Genomic DNA, 23955 nt, shown 5'->3' with positions numbered 1-23955 from the left:
ATATTTTCCCAAGTAAATAGGTGTTAATGTTTTTAAATGTCCTTCAATTCTTAGTAGTGTGGAGAATTTGGCGTATGACCTTTATCAAGAGATTCCACTTTGAATTTCGCTTTGGTCATTAATAAACTCTATTGTCTTTGCTAGTTTCTTAATTCTGTCGCCATATTTCATCATTTCATAAGAAAGATGGGTCCCTCATAACGTTACTTTCTGCGTTCGAATGCCAGACTGTACAACATATAGCTCTTCCAACAAGCGCAGTTTTGTCGTCGACGTGTCAACAAAAACGACTACTCGTAGCAGGCGAGAGTAGGTGCAGGAAAATACACCAGGGGCGCTGCTGCAGACGAACACTCACTTGCCACTAGTAGTCAGCTTGTTGCAAGGTACATAGATTAAGAGATTGATGCAAGAAATTCGCTCTTCGGGTGAACATACGCAAGAGCCATCGTCAAGGCTGGATGTCAGAGTATATGGTGGCGGCAATTTCGTGGGTGGCTAACGCGTGGCATACACCATCGTAAAGGTCGTACAGTCACTGCAATTTTTATGTGCCACCGTGTCAAGGGTATACTTCAAATATGTTGGCTCGAAGAGAAACTGCTGCCGCAAGAGTCTACTGCCGCAGGCAACCACCTGTTGAATAGAGGGATCGTCTTCAATCATCGCAGATTTTAATAGCGGATAGATGGGCCACAGTGCAATAAATCACCCGCAATTCCAGTGGCGGGCAACAACTGGTGAGCAACTGTAGGATCCATAGTCATCACCTGGCGCTACGGTATAAAAGTAAATACCCACGAGTATAGAGGAAAGCTGAGTAAAGTGGTTATCCAAGGGAAAATTTGTTTTTCTCTAACATCATGTCACTTTCAAGCGTATGCAATAAAATGATTCAAATGGCTCTGAGCACTACGGGACTTAACTGCTGTGGTCATCAGTCCCCGAGAACTTAGAGCTACTTAAACCTAACTAACCTAAGGACATCACACACATCCATGCCCGCTCAACAGGCTGAATGGCCAAGTGGCGTAAATCAGTTACTGGTATGCCGTAATATATCAATTCCACGTCAAAACTATGGTTAAGGAGTTCTTCCTCTTGTTCTTGGTCGAATACACGCCTGAAGTTTTCAAAAATCTTCTTGTCTATAGTAGCATCGCGGTTTCTTTTTTTGAGAATTCGTATTTGAAGGATTTTTTGAGACAGTGAATAGTTTCGTTGCTATAGCAAACGAAATCTTTTTACAGCCTTCAATGCTTGTTGCATAGCTCGGAAGCCCAATGATTGTTGTAATGATTTTCTTAAATAATTTTATGGCATCTGCATACACCTGTAATAAGAGCATAGATTTTCATCAAATTCTTAATACTCAAATGATTTAGTGTATTTTATGAAATGCACTTGTATCAATTCCTTAGTCTTGAACAAAGTATTTGTTCCGGCAAAGTGGTCACCATGAAACTACTGGCCACTGTGCCCGATTAGACGCGATTACGTTAATTGCTGTCTGAATACGACATTATATAACCTAGGCAATTCATCAAGATGTAGTTTCGTAGGCTAAAAATGTTTTACCAGCATTCTAGAATTAGCGGTCACTATGTACGCAAATGACTTTGTCATCTGTCTTATATCAGACGTAAAGAAAACATACAATATTTCACTGTGAAGGAGCGCGCGCAACTTCCGCCATGAAACTCGCTGACAAAGCCACAGAAAACTCTCGAATTTTTATAAGTTCCACACTTGGCTGCGGTAATCTTAGAGACTAAAACGAAGTGGCCATTATAGCCGTCCTTAGGTCCTTAACGTGTAGCAACATGGTTCTGGTCCCAGCGGGATACAGTTTAGCACGGGCGCAAAACACCTGCTCCGGACGCTGAAAAAGGGAGAAAAGTTGCCTGAACTGAACTGAGTTGCTGTGTTTGTATGGTACACGTCCACGGCAAGGTTCGATGCCTCAAAACTGAGGTGATGCACACTACTTCTAAATTTTAGGCAGCTGGTCGAGATATTACCGTGTAGGGTTTGTTTGCACGGGGTGAAATGTAAACGCCTACATTTATTGTCTCTAAGCAGAGAAAGATACAGGAACCTACCGCATGAATACTGAAGATAATTCAAACTCTATCCAGATACTAATAACACCGGCTTATCTGTAATAAACAGATTAATTACAGCCTCGTTCGACGTGATTCTACAGTAAAAGGCACATGCAGTGTCTTAGTTACGCTGAATTGTGGATGACTTCGAAGGCACTGGTGTCCATCGCCTCTTTGCTTTCTTCGGTCAGTTGGAGAAACACGCTTACTGAAGCATAAAGCGACCAGATAAATGGTTCTGACATGCTTAAAAATGTACTGACGTACGAGAGTTTTTGAGATTTTTATTCTCTGTATCTACTACTTATCCCATAATTGTCTACATTCCTAAGCCTACAAGGCTGCTGAACATGCTGTAATAAAGCCAAGATGGTTTTAAATGATGCTAGCCGTGAATAGGGAGAGAATATTGCCTGATAACTACATATTTTTGCAACTTTGTCTCGTAAATAAGCAAAGTTCAGCTAGCAACCTTGACTGAAAGGGACGAGATAACTGTATCAAACAGCGAAGACAAGTTGCTAATCTACAGCTGAGAAAGATACGGGCCCTCTAATGTACTCAAACAAGTGATAGCATTTCATGAAAATTCGTCGTTAAACTAAATGCTCCGAATTTACGTATGCGACTTGTTACTTCTCTTCGGCATAAAGATCGCTCAGATATGTTGAATAAACTGCCAACACTTGTCAAAGAGTATAATTGGGTCTCTAGTTTTCCTTAAGATTTCAAACACTTCACCTGAATTGGTTACCATTGCTACCTCGCGCTTTGGACACCTTCATTTAATTTTTCAAGTTGGGCACTGTTCTTGGGAAAGTGACTGTTCATACATTCAACTTCGCCGCCTGTCGTACTTTCGCTGTACGACGATGAAATGGGCCAGTAGTTTAAATGACTTTCGACCTGACATTTCAAGACGAAGTGCACAGATCTTGGTTATGCAATTTCGGTGTTTGCAGTAACAATAGAGAACACACTTGGGGGACTAAAGTTCCCATCTAATATGTATTCTCCAGAATAATTTGTAAAGTGTCATTTGAGCTTGCCAGTCTTGTCAAACTGCTCACAAAAAAAAACACTCCGCATGAAGACTGCATGAGAATGAATCTATGATGAGAAAAATTTTCCCTATTCATAAAATGCGATGTTTTAGTAAGAGTGATAGTACAGAGCGTAGCTGGGAGAATTAAATTACTTGTTAAAATAAGGCATGCTTAAAACACACATCCAGTTCGAAAATTTGTGTATCTACATCCGTATTGTGCAAACCACTGTGAATTGCATAGCGGAGTATGCTTCCCATAGTGTCACGAATCAGGATTTCTTCCCCCAATATAAGCGGAAGGAGAGCGAAGAAAATGCTTAAATGTCCGTGGGTGGGCTGCAATTAATCTAGCCTTGTCTGGGTGGAACCGAAGCCTTCCGTTTTATACTCGCTGCATCATGCGGGTGTGCTAACACCAATACAATTCTCGCGCATGTCTGAACTTATAGTAACACCGTATAATGGCTACGGTAAATAGAAGCAAGCGTTCGGAATTTGCAAAGGCATTTAGAACCGTTAATACAGACATGCGGAAGCTTAAAGGTGCGAGAGTGAAATAAGCTGCTGCGGTATGGTTCAAATGGCTGTGAGCACTATGGGACTTAGCATCTGAGATCATCAGTCCCCTAGAACTTAGAACTACTTAAACCTAACTAACCTAAGGACATCACACACGTTCATGCCCGAGGCAGGATTCGAATCTGCGACCGTAGCGGTCGCGCGGTTCCAGACTGAAGCGCCTAGAACAGCTCGGCCACACAGGCCGACTGCTGCGGTATCTTCTGAAATAGTTTAAAAAGGGTCTCTCTCTCTCTCTCTCTCTCTCTCTCTCTCTCTCTCTCTCTCTCTCTCCCTCACCTTCCCTTATCCTAGAGTAGTAAGACCAGGCGCTGTTTGAGAACCGGTGTATTGCAGATGGACGGAAACAGAGGACTGGAGATATTTTTGGTTCCTCTCTGAGACTGTTCCAGAAAAACCATGAATGCCTCACACTGGTATTTCCCAACCCTAGGGGTATTACCCACTGAAGAGTAAACTGAAATTTTCTGAGGGGTGGAAACTAGAAAGGTCTGATTGTGTTTGTCATGAAACTAAGTTATTTTTAAAAGATTATTACTACTGTAATATTGGTTATATAATTTGTTAATATTTACTTTTTTCTCAAATACCATTAACGACACTCTGCTATGGAGATTACTGATTCCTCACGTAGTCAGCCCACTATAAACATACTGTGTACCATATTTTGATGATGGTAAAAATGAGACATATGCAATGCTGTTTTTCTGGGAGATGCGTACCCCTAAACTTTTTCGTCAACAAAATAATTTTTTTACTATGTTGAGAACTTGGAAGAGTGCCAAAGATTTATTTCACTGACGTTAATTTTTTATTTCATTTTTTCGTGTTGGTAATTGCAATGCGAACGATACCAGTGCAGTTAGGAGTGGGAAAAGCGATGTCATTGACTGTTTCAAGCATTTAGAAGCTGCGGCAACCGTGCTTGCCAACTGAATCGCTGGCAGCCAGTTGAACAAGCATGTAGTGCCCTCGCCCGCTAATAGTGGGCGATGGTAGTGCTAAACGGATATGTCTACGGTCCCGCTACATGATGATGATGATGATGATAATGACGTCATGGCTAAAAGCAGACGGGTGGTACCCCATGCTTCAGTTGTAAGTAGTTTTCGCTGGATTATATCCAATGTCGGAGCACCGTCAAACTTTTTTTTTAGAAAAAGCACTGGACATATGCACAACAAACGCAAAATATCTCCTGAAAATGCCTTCTATGGTTGTAGATAGTTCCAACAATAGATCATAAATTGCTTCATTACTCACTTCGAAACAGAAAATGGATCTAATTGACAGCACAAAACAACACTAAGGACTAATAGTGTTCTACACAATATTGTTGTTATTAAAGAGGTCTGAGGCGAAGCGTTGAGAGCCTGGAGTCTGCCATTTTTTGCCAGTTCAGAAGTAGGGAATCCAGCAATCAAGTGATTTACAAACATTAAGTATGATGTACACATTTAATGCGGTTGATTTTAAATGGGAGCGCAGGATGCAGGTGAAGCAAGTGTCACTAGGGAGAGACGCACATTTTGTAACACGTCTCAGCCCTCGCTGTGGATAGATTTTTTTTATTTTATTCTAAACACCCCCCCCCCCCCCCCCGCCGCTCCCACACACGGGAAGAAAATTTGGAATTCATCACATATATAACATTTTTTTTTCTTTTTTACTATGATAGCAATGAAAATAGACAACGAACTACAGTGCTTTTGACCATGATTTATGCTATATACTGATTGAGCACCACTCAAATTTAAAAAATTGTTAAACATAAGCAATACTCATTGGATCAACTTGGGGTGTGTGTGTGTGTGTGTGTGTGTGTGTGTGTGTGTGTGTGTGTGTGTGTGTGTGTGTGTGTGTGGGGGGGGGGGGGGGGGATACTCGATAATATCTGACTGCACTTAAGGATAACGGTAAAGAAAGGTTGGTAGGCACAGCCTTACAGCAGTGTTTCTGCATTGAACAAAGACTGAATTTAATTCAGTTTTCTGGCCAGTTGTAGGAAGTACTGTTTATACTTAAAGTTTAGAACAGTCTCGCCTGCAGTTAAATGGTTCAAATGGCTCTGAGCACTATGGGACTTAACTTCTGAGGTCATAAGTCCCCTAGAACTTAGAACTACTTAAACCTAACTAACCTAAGGACATCACACACAGCCATGCCCGAGGCAGGATTCGTAGCGGTCGCGCGGTTCCAGACTGTAGCGCCTAGAACCGCTCGGCCACTTCGGCCGGTTGCCTACAGTTAAACACAATCCTCTTCCCTGGCCATTTAGACGATACCACTTAGTTTGAACATATTTCCGTATAAACTGTTTGTGGCTATCTCAGATCCATATTTGCCACTTGTCTCGCTTAATTTGCGTATGAATTATAAAATACCAACTACAGCAGCAGAAAGCACTGACATTGATTGATCCACCAGAGCCTGTGAGGTACGATAAGTTTTGTTAAAAACTGGGCTCTGGAAGTGCGTTTCACTCCCGCACTATTCGTGAAGAGGCGTTTGCTCTGTCATTTCGAAACAGTGCACCAGCGCTTAATCAGAGGATCATGGAACGGAATGCTCACATTGGATCTAAAAATTATGAAATTGACTGATCGCTACGGAATGCGCGACGCTAAACACGAGGGACGAAAGTGCATCACGTGGAATGACGCAGTCGGAGGAAGTCCTCGGATATGGCAAAAAGCCAGGCGACGTTACTTGCAGCAGTGCATTGTTTTTCGCTGTTAAATGGATGGCGCTCTGTGTGTAATTCTATTGTCGTCGCTGTAACTGCCGTTCCAGTTTCAGTTTACTATCACTCCATTCGTTAATTGGCTTCCGATCGAGTACACGGGCCATTGAATCTACTTATCCAGTGTTAATTGGATTAGGCAATAAAACTTTGTGTTCTGCGTAATCCATTTTCTCAAGCTGTTCTTATTCATAATGAAAGAGCATTTCAGCGTGATGCAATGTTCGTCCACCACAGTTAAGTGGTTTAGATAGTAAGACCTGAGAATGTCTTCAGAACCTGAATGTTTGAATGGCGGTGAATGTAGGGCAAACTGCACACTGAAGGCAGTTCGCCTTGAAAGCGGCAGTGAAAGAGTTCGGCGACCTCGCTCTCAATATGCACTTGCAATGCGGCCAATCAATCTGATACTGTATAAAAGCCTTTTCCTAAAGGTCGTATGTGCAAATAACTTGAAACTAAACCGATTCAGATTACTAGAAGTAAGAAAGGGAACAGTTTTCGTCCAGCGGGAAATTGACTTGCCACTGGTAGTGTGTAGTAATGTTTATCTAAATCTGCATCAGCAGAAACCGCTATTTGTGATGCCCTTCTGATGATCCTCAAATTAGTCGCTTGCGAAGCCACAGCAATACATAAAAATTCTTATAGACTGTCCGTGATCATAAAAGATTTGTAATGCAGAAAGCTTGTCATTATTCCACTTGTCGTTCTATATTTGTGCCCAGATTAACCCTTTATTTGGCAAATGATGAAAATAAAAACAAAAAAATTTCAGTGCTTATATTTATTATGCTTAAAGAAATACAATTCAGTCAGTTTTAGAAATTTTTGACAAAAATTATGAAATGAAATGTTGCTTACAAGCAACATTGACAGCAGTAGACCACATTTATACATATTATATAAAAAAGTGTTTGCCAATAACCTCAAGCAAAAGGTTTCCTGTACGTGGATAATTTAATTTATAAACAGATTTATGCATTCCTGCTGTGTAATAAAACTTTCATTTTCCCTTCTAGTTCTTGCAATGGAATTTTTGGAAACAGTTCCTCTTTGGAACGAAATACAATACTAGATTGCATTTTGAACACAAGACTGTAGAAAATCCAGATGGACAATAACGACAACGACCTTTGGGACCGTATACAGGCCAATGCTCCATATTATCAAATCGGACATCTTGTGTAACAGTCGGAGCTGTTGGCTTCCTCCTCTTCTTTTGTGGTGGTGTTATGGCTATTGAGGGCCTTCCTACTTTCCTTTTCCCTGAAAACATCAAACCATTGGCAATAGCTGCCCTGAATGACTTCAGTGAGGTCTTCTTGTCAAGAGTCTCTTCGAAATACCTGCCTGTCATTTACAACACTCAGATCTAGCATAAATCCAAACAATCTCATGCACCAACACCTAGTTTTCATTGGTACTCTGTAGAGCTCTATCAGCATACCAGCAAGATAAACTCCTCCCATATGCTTGTACTGACGTACAATACTGGGACAGGGCACATCAATTCTTGTTTTTTCATTGCTGTCCCATCATTTTACTGTTGAGAGTGGGTGGACACCACAAAATGAGCTTGCAAATGTCACGATTTTATTGTTTTGAATATCTGCCGTAAGCATATGTAATATACTAATGGCAGATGTCCCAACTATGGGCAATGTCGCCCACAGGCAACATAAGTTTTATACTATTTACGTAATTCAAAACAATATTAGATTGAAATATTTCTGCTGTAAACTCACCTCTGGGTATTTCTTGAAGAAAATCTGCTAAGATTACTGCCAATTTATTGAAATCCACTCTTTCAGAACCAAAATAAGGTAACGCTGTTGCTCACACGAGGAGACCTCTGTAACACCACTGCACAAACTGCCATCTCGTGTGGAAAACCTTGAACTGTTACAACAACTGGCATTCGCAGTGTGTAAAGGAACGTTGCCTGGAGGTATCTATGCCAGTAAAAATCACTGGGAAGTGTTTGTTGTCCCATAAGGCCAACGTAAATTTGATGTTGCTTGAGAGCAACGCTGCCAAATAAAAGATTAACAGCATTTTATTCCACTTGGCACTAAAGCATTGTTATATGTATTAGCGTATTGGGTGCCTACACCAGTGGTTCTCAAACTTGTTTGGCGACGGAACCCCATTTGAGATACTAAATATTTTACGGAACCCTAAAATAAACAAAAACCTCGTTTTATTTTCATTCACTATTTATAATCATTCAATGAAAATCGTGCAAAAACAGATACATTATACACTACTGACTAATAAAACATCTAAAGCGACACACAGTGATATAGTGCGGACACTATATCCTTGCAGTCGGCCTTGACCGTAAACAAATAAGAAATCTGACTGTTCGGGTGAGAGGAGCGGTGCGGTGAATACGCCCCGACCCCCTCTCGAAGAACTGCCATCCTACGCCCGCGGTCTGTGCTTCCACGAAAGCAGAACTGACATAACGGTCATATTTCAAAATTAGAAACACGAAAAACAAGAAATCCACAACATAAAGCAAACTGGAATACACAAAGCATTTGGTAGTCCTACAGCGCTATTGATTGCTGCAGTTGGCAGTGTTGGTTCAGGACCGACCTATACCTGCATCTTATGGAACCATAGTTCAAAACCAAAACAGCTTCAAAACACCCCCCCCCCCCCCCCACCTGAAACAGGCACTATATACTGTCCGCGTTTTACAATACACAAGTAACCCTGTATTGTTTTCCATTGTAAATTGATACAATTGTTTTCATTTAATGGGAGGTATGAAGGTTTTTTAAATTATTTTTGACCAACTGTTTGTCAGGCTTGATAGCAGTGTGTTGGCGCATTTCAGATTCAGCAACCAGTCTCTTACGATATTTTGATTCTTTTGCTGCATATAATTCAGTTTCGTACAAGTATGTTGTTACGAACGAGATAGCAAAAGTTACAGCCTGTGTGGCATCTCACAAATCCTGCACAAAAATATCATAAAGAGCCCTTATTTTGAATAATGGATCCGTGCTTGAATAGGACGTATCTATAAAGGATACATAGGTTTCGTTTAACATATTTTCTGGCGTCTGCAAATTCTGTAGGAAAGGATTCTGCACCGTTCTGATCTCCAGAAAAATCGGTCTCATAAAATGCGCGCATATCGTGGGGAACAGTAGACCAATTCTTCAGATATTTAATTTGATAATTCTGCTGTCTTACCAGCGAAAACGTTAGTGTTACCAAGCTACCCTCTTGCCAACACTAACAATCCAAAAAATCTATTTTTAAGGATGTTATTTTGTTATTAGTACACATATTGAAAACTGTTACTGTTTTCTTTGTAAAGACAGATTTAATTTATATAATTTTTTCAGATACATCTTCCAACAAAATTAGTCTGAACAACACAGTCACATCGCTCAAACGGTCTTTCAATTAAAAAGAAACGTCAGTCATAAAAGCAAGTAATTCAGCTCGTAGCTCGGTTACTCATGTTAAGGTCTTAACCCGAGATAACAATCTAACCTCGGCGTGGAGCAGTAGTGTTTTATGTCTGCCCCCATTATCTTCACATAGTATTGAAAACAATCGGCACTGAAGAGGGCGTCACTTAACGTAACTGATTATTTTTACTGCTGGCTCAAGAAGCATCTTCTTTATCGCGAGTGCTTGCCTGCGCAGGATACAATATCTGGAACTACAGTTTACATCTTTACTTTTTATTAGTGATACCGCCCCTGCTGTATCCAGTCATTGGCTTGGCCGCAACTGTACAAATATCAATACAATAGTTCCAACGAGGTGGTTTATTTCTGTTATCGGTAAGATGGCTAGTCCTGTAACATCAGTCGACGCCTATAATTGCAAGACGAATTTGTTGTGTTGGTGTCAAACTAGTTCTTGTTTGATAGAGCCTACGACAGCGTTAATTCGACGCAAAAAAGTTTCGTTCGAAAACGGCACTATAAGATTATGATCTGCAGATTTTTCATTGAGCATACATTGGTTTTCGTCTGCCACTCATGTTTTTATGAAATTCTCAGCGATAGTGTGCGCTTCATCCGCCTGGTCACTGCGATAGATGACTAAAGACGAGGCGTGCTTTTTTTTTTTTTTTTTTTTTTTTTTTTTTTTTTCTTTCATTCAGTTTGCGTCGCATACTTCAGTTTTCAAGTTTATTAATAATTATTTCGAACGAATAAAAATTTTTTGTTCTTGGCTTTACAAGCGGGGTGTGTAGTTCGGCATATCTCAGCTTGTACCATGGAACTATACTGAGGTAGCTTGCCACATATTAATATGCAGAGATGTCAGCCGTTAGGGTCAAGAAATCAAAGACAGTAAGATTCTTAATATTTTCTTTTTTCACCTTTAATGTGTAGTTACACCGCCTACTCGAGTACGGCGTGGGTTTATACAGCCCCGGCCAGTGAAGCAGAGACAGCGAAGCGACAAAATCCTTTGGGGCAGTTAGAGGTGTTTGTGGATGAGGGAGAGATACAAGAACAAGCGTATTGGAATGTTTGTGCCGTGTGCAGATGGGGCAAAGATATATGTATATAAAGCGTCATCACGGCTGCTGCGTGCCTGTACCGTCGCTTCCATCAGCGACCGCGCCGGGTCAACATAGTTTGCGCGAATAGTACAGAGTCGTCACATACCTACTCTTCAAAGCTAAATTCATTTGCATGTAGTTTTTGATCGTAGCATTATTGTAGATTCATTATACAGCTTGCTGTCTCATTTTCGCTCTGAAATAGGAAATAACTTTTATAAAACCAATATTGCTGTGATAAATTAATATGAACTGTTTTTTTTTTTTTTTTTTTTAGCGTGTGATGAGACTTGATAAGCTTTGTTCTTTACATCTACTCACATTATCCGCAAGTCACCGTACGGTGCTGGATGGAGGGTAATTCATACTACTAGTAATCATTTCCATTACTGTTCCACTCGAAAATAACGAGGGAAAACGACTGTCTAAAAGCCTGCGTACGAGCCCTAATTTCTCGCATCTTATCTTCGTGGCCCTTACGAGAAATGTACATTGGCTGTGGTAGAATCTTTCTGCTGTCAGACTCAAATGCTAGTTCTCAAAATTTCAGCAATAGTGCCTCGCGAAAAGAGCATGGTCTTCCCTCCATTTGATATTTAGCATTATCAGTTGAAACTTCTTGTGTCTTGTTTACCTTTCTAGTCGCCCATTTCTTTTGGAAGTGCTGCCATGCAGCTCTGACTTCGTCTGTTAAATTCTGGATGTGATGTTGACACCTGTATATACTTAAAGTTCAGCTGCATTTAAGAGGGTGTGCTGAAGAGTAATGCCCCAGAGTTTATGGGAAAACTCTTAAAGCTTTTTAAATAAAACTAACAGTATTAACGTTCTACGTCTTTATTCTTAACGTCTACAAATTTATTTCTCAGTATAGTCACCCTGATGACAAACACGTCTCTCCCAATGAGAGAGACCAGTTTGTTGAAACTGTCACTGTACTAGTAGAATGTTCGATTTTGTTGATGGAGCCACAATCTCCCCTCTGCTTGCACCACTTCATCACTATCAAATTGAAGTCCTCAAAACTATTCTTTGTTTTGGAAATCGGTGAAAATGGGATGGGGGCGAAGTCGGGACTATATGGAGGATGATAGGTGACCTGTGTTCATTGCTAGGTATCCCTTTATTTAGATATGTATGTATAACTTAAATTACAAAAATATAAGAGCACGGGGCATTATGTAACTCTTATCCTTTTTCCTCCAAGCTGGTTTGCAGTTCCCATTTGCTCTGTGAATGGGTATTTTCAGGACAGCTTCCAGTTGCCAGGAAGTAGTCATAACAGCAGTGGTAGCCACTATCTACTAAATGAGAGTTCATTAAAGACGTTGCTCAGACACTACTTATTTCAAATTAAACATAATGTGATGTGATTTACTCGTGAAAAGTTAGAAAAAAAAAAGAAGCTTCTGTCTTGCCCACCTGTGTAGTGTTCAATGTATAAGAAAAATAATTAGTATCAGGTGTTGCCATACAAACATATTTAACATTGATTTAGTGTCTGATCATTTGTAATATCACTCAGGCTTGTCTGTATTTTAATCGAGTAGTTCCTTTCTAGGTTATAGAAATTTAAATATGAGCAAAACACGGGAAATAAGTGACCATTTAATATGAAGAACTTTAATATAATTTTGGAGGGAGGAGGGGAAATGGGAGAGTCCTCTCATAGAGGACCCTGAGCATAATAGTGTGTACTTTAGGCAGCTCTTATTGTAGAAGCAGTGAAGATTTTTATCTTCATAATTATGTCCAGGTGTTATGAGAATAAAATTTTGACTTGGCTTTCAAAGAAATACTCAGGACCATATATTGGTTTGACCGAAGTGTATATTCAGAGTTAATTTAGTTATTCACAAGTTCCATGGATCATAATTATTTCTTGCCATGATGTGACATACTTCGGTTTAAGATTCTTCTTGTTCAATGTTAAACGCTGACATTGGTTTGCAGCAGTAGACTATTCCACTCCTCTGTGTACCTCCTCCTGCATACATAAAGTATGTAGCACATCCTACGTAACTCGTCAGCTGCTGCGCATATTACACCTTTGCTTATCGCCAGGGATTCCCTCCCTCAGCCGCTTCTTCTGGCATTGTTCCAATGTTATTGTTTCTTAATATTTGTCTGAGAAAAATCTGGTTTCTTGTATTCTTCTCAGCGTGTCTTCACTGGCAACAATCTCTTCAGCTAAACTTATGTAGCAGCAAATTTAAAGACTTTTAGCTGTCTTCTCTCTTGCTGCATATTGTAAAGGGTCACACTTGTATTAAGGACACTCCAAACAAATGCTATATGAACCCTTACTTATTTCTATATTGTCGTTGCTGATGAGAAAGTTCTTTCTCAAGTGAAACACAACTTTGGCCCCCTGTATTCTGCTCACCCTTTCTTTCTGGTTTCTCCCTCCCAAATGGGTAAATTCCTCTACCAATTCTAAATCCTGTCTTATAACTGTCATTCTTAGAGTTTCATATTCTTGTTCAGTACTGCATACCATCACTTTAGTCTTTCTTGTACCATACTGATTACAGAAAACTTCATTCATTGCACCAAGAATCTTATCTGGATCTTTTGTCTCCATAACCACAGCAATAGCATCTGCATATTGCAGCATGTCTGTCTTTTGTCCAGTAATGTTGACCCCAGCCTCACTTGCTGCAAACTAAGTATATAGACTTTCTGGATGTAAGCATTGAATATGAGAGCACAGTCCACACATTTGTCTTGTGACATTTCTAATTTTTGCTTCTCATTCCTTATTAAAATTCCTAATCACAGCCATTTTATTATTACAGAAGCTGTTTCTTTTTTAGACCTGCTTTCTTCAGCTTTCTTCAGCATTCTGAAGATATGTCGAGTAACATTATCAAATGGCTTATTGAGCTCTAAAAAAGGCAACACAAGGTTTTTTTTTAAATAAGAAGTATCTGTGCCAGAATTCTTCCTGTTACAAATCCTTTCCAGAGGCCAAATTGAACTTTGCTGAGTTTAGCCTCCTCCCCCCACCTTCTTTTCAACTCTCCTCAGAATTACCCTCGTGAAAATTTCTGATTATATGATAAGAGGCTTGAAGTTTGATACTGCCAACATTTTGTAGCTGCTGCCTTTTTCAGAATGGGAATTGTGATACATTTCTGGAAGTTGGCATATCCTCTGTTGTATAAGAAGACAATTACAGTACACTGTTGGAGAGAAAATTATGGCAATATGCTGACCATTTATGTAATTTCTTAATCAGTATAAACACCTGTGACTAGAATATTCTGTTCCATCTGTGGATTTATCCTTATACATCATCTCTGATCGCTTAAGAGATTGTATTGTTAGTCATAACTATTTTTCTTCTTCTCATATCCACAGTCAGAAGACGACCAGGGGAAAATCACAACAGGCAGTGGTAATCCTGTTGACAGCCATACAGCCAGCTTAACAGCAGGTCCAAAAGGACCTATTCTGCTGCAAGACTTTACGCTTATTGATGAACTTGCCCACTTCGATCGTGAACGCATCCCAGAAAGAGTTGTACATGCCAAGGGTGCAGGTAAAAATTTATGCAGTGATAATGTGAAATTTTGTTGTAAATAGTTGAGACAAAGAAAGATTGGGAGATGTGGAACACATATACATGCAGTAGTAAGTTTAACGTATGCTTAAATTTATATTAAATGGTTAAACTGAAGAAACAATACATTTAATGGAAGCAGCATAGTTAGTCTCCTTTGATGATTAGGTAGTATGTGCTTGTCTTTTTATTTTTTATAATTGTATTTAAGAAATTACTTTGAAATGCCCGTAATAAACACTGCTAATGATGTATTCCTTTTCTTTTTTCCCTATGTTTAGGTGCTTTTGGGTACTTTGAAGTTACACATGATATTTCAGCTTACTGTAAGGCAAAAATATTTTCTGAAATTGGAAAGAGGACACCATTAGCTGTAAGGTTCTCCACTGTGGGAGGTGAGAGTGGGTCAGCTGATACTGTAAGGTGAGATTTTGTTTTGTTAACTGATCACTAAAATACTAAAATAGATGAGACAGGCAATACTGCCTCTTATAATGAACTATCAAATTTTTATTAATTCCTATATTGTGATGAAGTGGTGTTGTTCAAAATACTGTTTAATATCTTTCGGATTTTCATTTTAACTCCTGAGGATAATGAAGTGATTTAATAACTTCAAAATGTAATATTTGTACTTTTGCTTGTGGAGGATAAAATTCTTATTCTTTTTTGCTGATTTAATTTTGTGTCAATGACTCTTCATTGATTTCATCCTGATTGATCACATATTTATTTCATTAGAGTGAGTCTAACTTAATTCATAGAAAATATGTATTTTAGTAATTACACAAATATAAATATTGAAATATTATAATTATCTGCAGGGATCCCCGTGGATTTGCAGTCAAGTTTTACACTGAAGAAGGTATTTGGGATTTGGTGGGCAACAACACCCCCATCTTCTTCATAAGAGACCCAATATTTTTCCCAGTCTTTATACACACTCAGAAGAGGAATCCAGAAACTCATCTGAAGGTTATTATTAAAAGAAGATCATTTTAATTTTTAGAGCTCTGTTATGGAAACCCTAAAGTTACACTTGGTATATAAAAATAATAGGGTGTGTTTACTTGATGAAACTTTACGATCATTTTGTTTCTTAAAAACTACAAGGAGAATGTTTGATACTCTCCTTCAAGCTTATAAGCAAGTTGTTATTGTTCAGTTGTTCACCTCATAAAATTCTTATTAGCTTTTTATGAAGAGTCCTTTAAGAGCATAGATTTTTTGTTCAATATAGGAAGAAAGTAAGTAAAAAAATTCCTCATGTGTAAATGTTAAATTCTTACATAACATACCAAACTTTAATTTAAGTGGACAGCCTTTTAAAATTATCATAATATGCAGAATATTTTAATGTAATTGTATTACACCCTTGCAAATATTCTCTTACATGGCACCGGACAGTTTCTTTTTCAAGTTACTTGTACTTGAAATGCAGGATTACAGCATTTGCTAGAATTATATTTCTGAACTGATTCTCTCCTAGTGTCCCTTAACTGTACTGTATCACTGTCTTCAGCTGTGTGTATTTGCACTTCTAGTAAATTCTCAAATATTTAATTTAATTATATTTTGTTCATTTCTCATTGCAAGAATCACTTTTCTTTATTTAGCAAATCTATAAGCATTTATCAAATATTTTGGTATATTTTGTATACAAACTACACAAATAGATGTAGATGACACCCTATTTGTATTACCAAGTATACTATATATAAAACTGGTTGAGTAGTATTTCATACAAATTCCTTAATTTCACAAAATGGAAAACTGACTTTGTTTCTAACTCTTCCAGGCAGTGTAGAGACTCTATATATGAAACAGGGTTTGATTACTGTTCTTGAAGGTTTCATTTCTCTCCTGTCTTCAAATTCATCCAACTTACATTCAGTTCCTATGTTTAAGTGTTTGTTGATGTAAATAATTTCTCTTACAGGATGTTGACATGTTTTGGGACTTCATAACACTTAGACCAGAGAGCACCCATCAGGTCATGTTCCTCTTCTCCGACAGAGGAATCCCAGATGGATATCGCCACATGAATGGCTATGGTTCACACACGTTCAAGTTGGTCAATGCCAAGAATGAAGCTGTTTATTGCAAATTCCATTATAAGGTAATACCTGATCTTTAAATTTCAGAGTAGTACGGAAATTATATTATCTAGTTTGATAATCATATGCAACAATGTGTTTCCTTTTCCAGACAGATCAAAAAATAAAAAATCTTCCAGCAAAACAGGCTGGTGATCTATCTGGAAGTGACCCTGATTATTCAATCAGGGATCTCTACAATGCTATTGCAACAGGAAACTATCCGTCGTGGACTATGTACATACAAGTCATGACGTTTAAGCAGGCTGAGAACTGGAAATTCAATCCATTTGATCTCACTAAGGTAAGGGACCTTTTTAGCAGACAAAGAACATAAATCACAGTTGCTTTGTTTCACTTATTTTTAGATTTGGTTTTGTTACTCTGATTAGTTGGTTTTCCTTACTTCAAACCAAAGTTTAATGGTGTAATTTCAGGTGATCAGGCAAGTTGTTGATTCAAAAACTCTTAAAGGTACAAGTACCTTATATCCATTCTATCCTTCATCATTATTACTATATATGTGATTTTCTCATTGATACTTTGTATTCACTTTTATGAGATTATTCTCAAGTTGACAAGAAAAAGTGTTTGACGTATCTTTTCATTAGTTTCTAAATTATACAGTGTTAATACCAATAAAAACTTCGCAGTACATGAAATAATATTAGAGTTTTACTTAGGTTTGGCCACACGACGAGTTTCCACTCATCCCAGTGGGCAAAATTGTGCTGAATCGCAACCCCAAAAATTATTTTGCAGAGGTGGAACAGATAGCTTTTAGTCCTGCCCATATGGTTCCAGGAATTGAGCCTAGCCCTGACAAAATGCTGCAGGTAATATATTGCTCGAGTTGACTGTCAGTCAAGTGTTCTTTTTTGCACTTTCACCTAAAATACAGTAGGTGTGTTTTACCACTAATCTGGTCTTCATATTTTCAGGGAAGACTGTTTTCTTATTCTGACACTCACAGACACCGTTTGGGACCTAACTATTTGCAACTGCCTGTGAACTGTCCTTATCGCTCAAAGATTGCAAACTACCAACGTGATGGGCCACAAGCTCTTTACAATCAAGATGGTGCTCCAAACTACTTTCCAAACAGTTTTGGGGGACCCATTGAAGTTCCAAGTGTTGGTCTTTCGAAGTTTACAACAGTTGGAGATGTCCAAAGGTAAAACTTACTTGTGCAGAATTTTTGATAAGAATACGTACTGACAAAAATTTGAATATATGCGAGCAAATTGCAACTGTTACTAGAGAAAAAACAATATGTCCTCTCAACAGTTTCTTTGTGATCGAGTGGTTACATGAAAGTCGGATTGCACGTACTTGAGTATATTTAGACTTGTGTAGGTCTCTATTTAGATATCAGATTTTCCTCCCTTTAAAAAGAACATAATGATATGCTTATTTGAATGGCATTGTTAGCATAAAACATGGTTTAGCATAAAACTTTATTTCCATTAGTTTATTACAACATCCACAGCAAAATACTGCAATATGTAAAAAGGAAATTTAGAAGCCAGTCAGTGACCACCAGCAATGCTTAACATTAGATCAACTCATTTGTCAAAAAATGTATACTCAAATGATTTCCGAAATACATAGACAAATATTAAGCTCAGTGGTTGACATTCTAGATGTCTTTAATGAAAGCCAGGAGGGGTTACCATCACTTATGATGCTTTTTCCACACTGAGCACGAGTTCATTTTTTAGACACAGCCTGGTGAATCACTGAATTACACTTTCAAGGGAGCTGTAACTGCAAATATCTCTAAATGAAGAACAAAGTTTTATGATGAGATGTTTCTGCTAATGATAATTTGTATTTGTACATAAGATTTTTCACTCTATAAAAATATAAAAAATTGCAGGTACAACACAGATGATGATGACAATGTATCTCAACCAGCTGTCTTCTGGAAGAAGACATTAAATGAACAAGAACGCCAGCGTCTTGTTGACAACATAGTGGACCACTTGAGACATGCTGTAGGATTCATTCAGGTACAACTAATTCATCACAAATTGAACAACCTTGTGTCCTCATAAGTAGCACATTAAATACTAATAAATATTTTTAAAAAGGCTTTCTGGTTTGGAGTTTAATTCAGTTAAAACTTTTAAGCTGAGAGAGCATTTTTTGAAGTACAATGTTATTCATTAGTGTTTTGTCCTAATCATTTGATGCAGTTAATGATTTACCTTTGATAACACCCTGTGGAGAGAGAGGAAACATCATTGAAATGTTTATACTTAAACCATAGCCTCTTACCCTCAAAGTTTTAACTGAAATATTTATCTTGTTTTTGTATAGAACCTTAACATTAGTCTAAAATGTATTTCAGGAACTTAAAATAATTCAGGAAAATTTTTTGATCAGTTTCCTCGTTATAGCTATAGTTATTTATAAAGACCAACCAATTGGTAATGTAACCTATGCTGTTATTGTTACTCTGTACAGAATATATTCTGTGAAGGTTTTCATGATGTCTGTGATGTGTTGGATGGCTGAGAACTGGGGCTTTCACTGATGTAAAGTCCAGATGTCTCCCATGTACTAACTGAAGTTTTGCTCTTTGTTTCACTTTGATCAAATCTGGTATCTCACAAGATGTCAAATTGTTGATTCTTGTTGATACAATCATCCAGAACTTTGTCCTAGTTTATGTCCTTCTCCAAATGGTATGCATATAGTGGAGATTATTTTGTACTTTAATTATCCATTTTGTGTTTGCCAAGTACTTCTCAACAAAGTCTTTCTGAACTACCTGTCCCCTCCAGAAAAAAGGAGAGCAGTTAGTTCAATGGTAAAAGGTTAAATCTCAAATGAAACTGCCAATTTCAGACACTTGAAATTGGTTAAATGAATTACTGAAATTGGTTATAGAATTTTTTTTCATAGTTTCAGAGATAAAACATACAACAATAAAAGGCATTTGGATTAGCACAAAGATGTAGTGGGATAGATAGTATTAGGAAGCTCCAAAGTTAAATGGTGGATAACTGTCAAACTAGTGGAGAAGCGGTATTTAACACCAGTGGTCTAATCAGAAAGAATTTGATAGCAATTGTGCTGTTTCACATAAAAATTAAAACTGTGATCATAGTAGTGTTGCTGACAAAGTAGTTTTGGTTACTACAATTAAGACTAATGAGGCATTTGTTACACAAGGATGGGTCACTGGATTAACATGACCAAACTAACTAAACAGGAAATTATGACATGATGAGAATGTTGCGTAGTTTGAGCGATGAAAACAAACTGATATGTTGGGAAGAATGAAAAAGAAATGCTTTTGTGTAACTTTGTGAAGCTAACAGTAAGTTGTAAACAAAGTAACATAAATGTGAATTGTTAGGATAAAGGTTATTATTTTTTAATATACATTAGGGGATCTCACTCATTGTGTTTTTCTTCATTGTCTTTACTTTGGTTTCCTTACTTCATCCTCGAAATATTGAATCTAAAGATTAAGTAACGTAGGCATTTTAAGCCTCAAAAGTTAAGTAGAGTTTTTAAATACAGATGAAGAAATTACACTAAGATGAAACTTGGCAAGATTATGCAATTTGCAATACGATGTCAGGGTGGAAGTATCCAAAATAAATTATATAATAATTACTTTGTGAGTTAGGGTTTGTTTATGGCTTAAATGGTGCAAAATGATATTCCACCTTTTGCTCCATATAGCCTGGAGCGTGTTTGGTGTAACTGTTGCCATAGCATCCCATATTTTGTCTTCAGGTGTTGACAGCTATCAATCTTAACCTGGTAGATGGTTTTTCTTTCCCACATAAATCCTTAAGAAAAAATTCAATGGGTTCATGTCTGGATGTGTAAAAGGTCATGTAGTTGGCCCACCTCTGGCAGTCTACCTCCCGGGTAATTTGCTATTCAGAAATTCCCTACCAATAAGGTGGAAACAGGGAGTTCTGTCCCGCCGAAAGATAGTTCCATGTTGTAGTTGTGGGAGGGCATGCTGTTCAGACAATCCAGGTATGAAATTCATTGCTGTCAGTCAGTAGTAGTAGTAGTAGTAGTAGTAGTAGTAGTAGTAGTAGTAGTAGTAGTAGTAGTAGTCTGATAACTGTGTTACACATTTAGCTAGCCTAAACATTGACTTTCGTGATGTCCCTCACCAGTTCGTACATCACATGTCGCTTTCCACTGCCCCATATTCTACATTTGTAAACAACTCCAGCAGTCGTGTGACTCACCTATCCTTTGTAGCATTTCTAATGTTTAGTCCATACACACAACTCTGCCAGTAGATTTTATTGTATGAATTATTTTAATCTTGTACGTTTTTAGACAGAGTTTCATCCAATGCATCATGCACTGTTGAACATGGAATCTGTAACTGCAAACTAGCAGCACATACAGATTCACGTGGGCTACATTGAATCGCTTCTGTAATGCAATCGAAGTTTCCTTCAGAGGAAATGGTTTTTCGGGAGATTTTACACATAACATACTACCTGTGGTTCTAAGTTGATCGATCCAGAATCAAATGCTTTTCATCTTGAACACCTTTTAATTGTACACCCAGTATATGACATTTACAAAGTGATGACAGTGAATGTAGTAAAGACTCTAAAAATGAAGTTCGAATTTGAACAACAGTTTTTTTGTATTGTTTTAAGAGTAAGCCAGTTGGGGTCAATGTCTTGAAGACTTAAGTATCATTTTATGGCACACTTATTTAGAGGATTTTGCTAAGAAAATCAAAACCCTGCAAGTACAGGGTGTTTCAAAAATGACCGGTATATTTGAAACGGCAATAAAAACTAAACGAGCAGCGATAGAAATACACCGTTTGTTGCAATATGCTTGGGACAACAGTACATTTTCAGGCAGACAAACTTTCGAAATTACAGTAGTTACAATTGTCAACAACAGATGGCGCTGCGGTCTGGGAAACTCTATAGTACGATATTTTCCGCATATCCACCATGCGTAGCAATAATATGGCGTAGTCTCTGAATGAAATTACCCGAAACCTTTGACAACGTGTCTGGCGGAATGGCTTCACATGCAGATGAGATGTACTGCTTCAGCTGTTCAATTGTTTCTGGATTCTGGCGGTACACCTGGTCTTTCAAGTGTCCCCACAGAAAGAAGTCACAAGGGTTCATGTCTGGCGAATAGGGAGGCCAATCCACGCCGCCTCCTGTATGTTTCGGATAGCCCAAAGCAATCGCATCATCATCGAAATATTCATTCAGGAAATTAAAGACGTCAGCCGTGCGATGTGGCCGGGCACCATCTTGCATAAACCACGAGGTTAAGGCAGTTTGTACCACCACAAATTCACAAAGAATGTCCAGATAGCGTGATGCAGTAATCGTTTCAGATCTGAAAAATGGGCCAATGATTCCTTTGGAAGACATGGTGGCCCAGACCAGTACTTTTTGAGGATGCAGGGGCGATGGGACTGCAACATGGGGCTTTTCGGTTCACCATATGCGCCAGTTCTGTTTATTGACGAAGCCGTCCAGGTAAAAATAAGCTTCGTCAGTAAACCAAATGCTGCCCACATGCATATCGCCGTCATCAATCCTGTGCACTATATCGTTAGCGAATGTCTCTCGTGCAGCAATGGTAGCGGCGCTGAGGGGTTGCTGCGTTTGAATTGTGTATGGATAGAGGTGTAAACTCTGGCGCATGAGACGATACGTGGACGTTGGTGTCATTTGGACCGCAGCTGCAACACGGCGAACGGAAACCCGAGGCCGCTGTTGGATCACCTGCTGCACTAGCTGCGCGTTGCCCTCTGTGGTTGCCGTACGCGGTCGCCCTACCTTTCCAGCACGTTCATCCGTCACGTTCCCAGTCGGTTGAAATTTTTCAAACAGATCCTTTATTGTATCGCTTTTCGGTCCTTTGGTTACATTAAACCTCCGTTGAAAACTTCGTCTTGTTGCAACAACACTGTGTTCTAGGCGGTGGAATTCCAACACCAGAAAAATCCTCTGTTCTAAGGAATAAACCATGTTGTCTACAGCACACTTGCACGTTGTGAACAGCACACGCTTACAGCAGAAAGACGACATACAGAATGGCGCACCCACAGACTGCGTTGTCTTCTATATCTTTCACATCACTTGCAGCGCCATCTGTTGTTGAAAATTATAACTACTGTAATTTCGAAAGTTTGTCCGCCTGAAAATGTACTGTTGTCCCAAGCATATTGCAACAAACGGTGTATTTCTATCGCTGCTCGTTTAGTTTTTATTGCCGTTTCAAATATACCAGTCATTTTTGAAACACCCTGTATATGTCATAACACATGGTTTGTTTCATGATGAAATTGCTGTTTCTGAATACACAAAATACATTTTGTTTCCTGCTTTCATTTGGCATACCGAGTAGAACAAATTTGAATGTAATCTAGTGAGGATAAACTAATGGCAAAATAAATTCTGTAACATTTCACAGTGCTTATGCCAAACTCCGTTAATATGCATTTCTTATCTTTGCAGGAGAGAGCAGTCAAAAATTTTGCAAAAGTTGATGCTGAATTTGGGAAAAGGCTTCTGGAGGGTCTTCGCAAACACGGCCAAGGCAATTTCCAGGCCAATCTGTAAAAAAAACATAATTTACAGTGTTAAAAGATTTGGTGTGCAGTGGCTTCAGAGTATTAATACTTTGTTCAGGGGACCACAGACTGCAACTACTGGCCATTTTAGATGTAATCATTTTTCTTTATTTAGCAAAGAATATCTACAATTGTAATTTGAATAGAGTTGTGGTTAAAAAAATTTGCACATGTAATTTGTACTTTTACACAATAAATAGGCAGTATACATTACTCAGAATGTTTTCATACATCCAAACCTACAATCTTCTTTCATAATACAAAGATCTCTTATTTGAATAACAACAATATTAACTAAGATCAGTCGCTAAATTCAGATTGTTAAACTATGCAGTTTCATACTTAATTTAGAAAGAACAACTACTCTTTCCTGAGGTGGAACAATACAGGTTATTTGTTCTGACAGTCTACAGCCAAACTTGACAAACTTGACAAACTTGACAAACTTGACAAATTTGACACACCATTTGGATAACTTTTCAATAAAATAGGACTACTCACTAAGGTAAGGATGATGACTTCTTGTGCAGCCACTCCCACTTTCGTATTCCTGCTTTCACAATACCATGTTTACAGCTTTCCATCTGATTAACATAGTTGTTTTACTAAAATTGAGACCGATAACATTACCAAGTGAGGTGGCACGGCACCCAGCACACTTGACTT

General features: G+C 38.4%; 1 protein-coding gene across 1 annotated transcript in view; it reads left to right on the top strand.

Annotated features, from left to right (window-relative positions):
• Positions 1–23502, top strand: part of LOC124779277 (catalase) — a 69071-nt gene extending 45569 nt beyond the window's left edge. The window contains exons 2-10 of the mRNA XM_047253704.1: positions 14385–14565; positions 14868–15009; positions 15411–15561; positions 16526–16705; positions 16795–16986; positions 17366–17518; positions 17624–17856; positions 18562–18694; positions 23174–23502. Coding sequence (XP_047109660.1) covers positions 14385–14565; positions 14868–15009; positions 15411–15561; positions 16526–16705; positions 16795–16986; positions 17366–17518; positions 17624–17856; positions 18562–18694; positions 23174–23278 — 1470 coding nt within the window. The 3' untranslated portion in view covers positions 23279–23502. The remainder of the gene's footprint in view (positions 1–14384; positions 14566–14867; positions 15010–15410; positions 15562–16525; positions 16706–16794; positions 16987–17365; positions 17519–17623; positions 17857–18561; positions 18695–23173) is intronic.
• The last annotated feature ends 453 nt before the right edge of the window (positions 23503–23955 follow it).

The sequence above is a fragment of the Schistocerca piceifrons genome, chromosome 1 (genome assembly GCF_021461385.2).
Source record: "Schistocerca piceifrons isolate TAMUIC-IGC-003096 chromosome 1, iqSchPice1.1, whole genome shotgun sequence".
Lineage (NCBI taxonomy): Eukaryota > Metazoa > Arthropoda > Insecta > Orthoptera > Acrididae > Schistocerca > Schistocerca piceifrons.
Note: the sequence above shows the minus strand (reverse complement) of the source record. Positions and strands in the feature narration are given on the sequence as shown.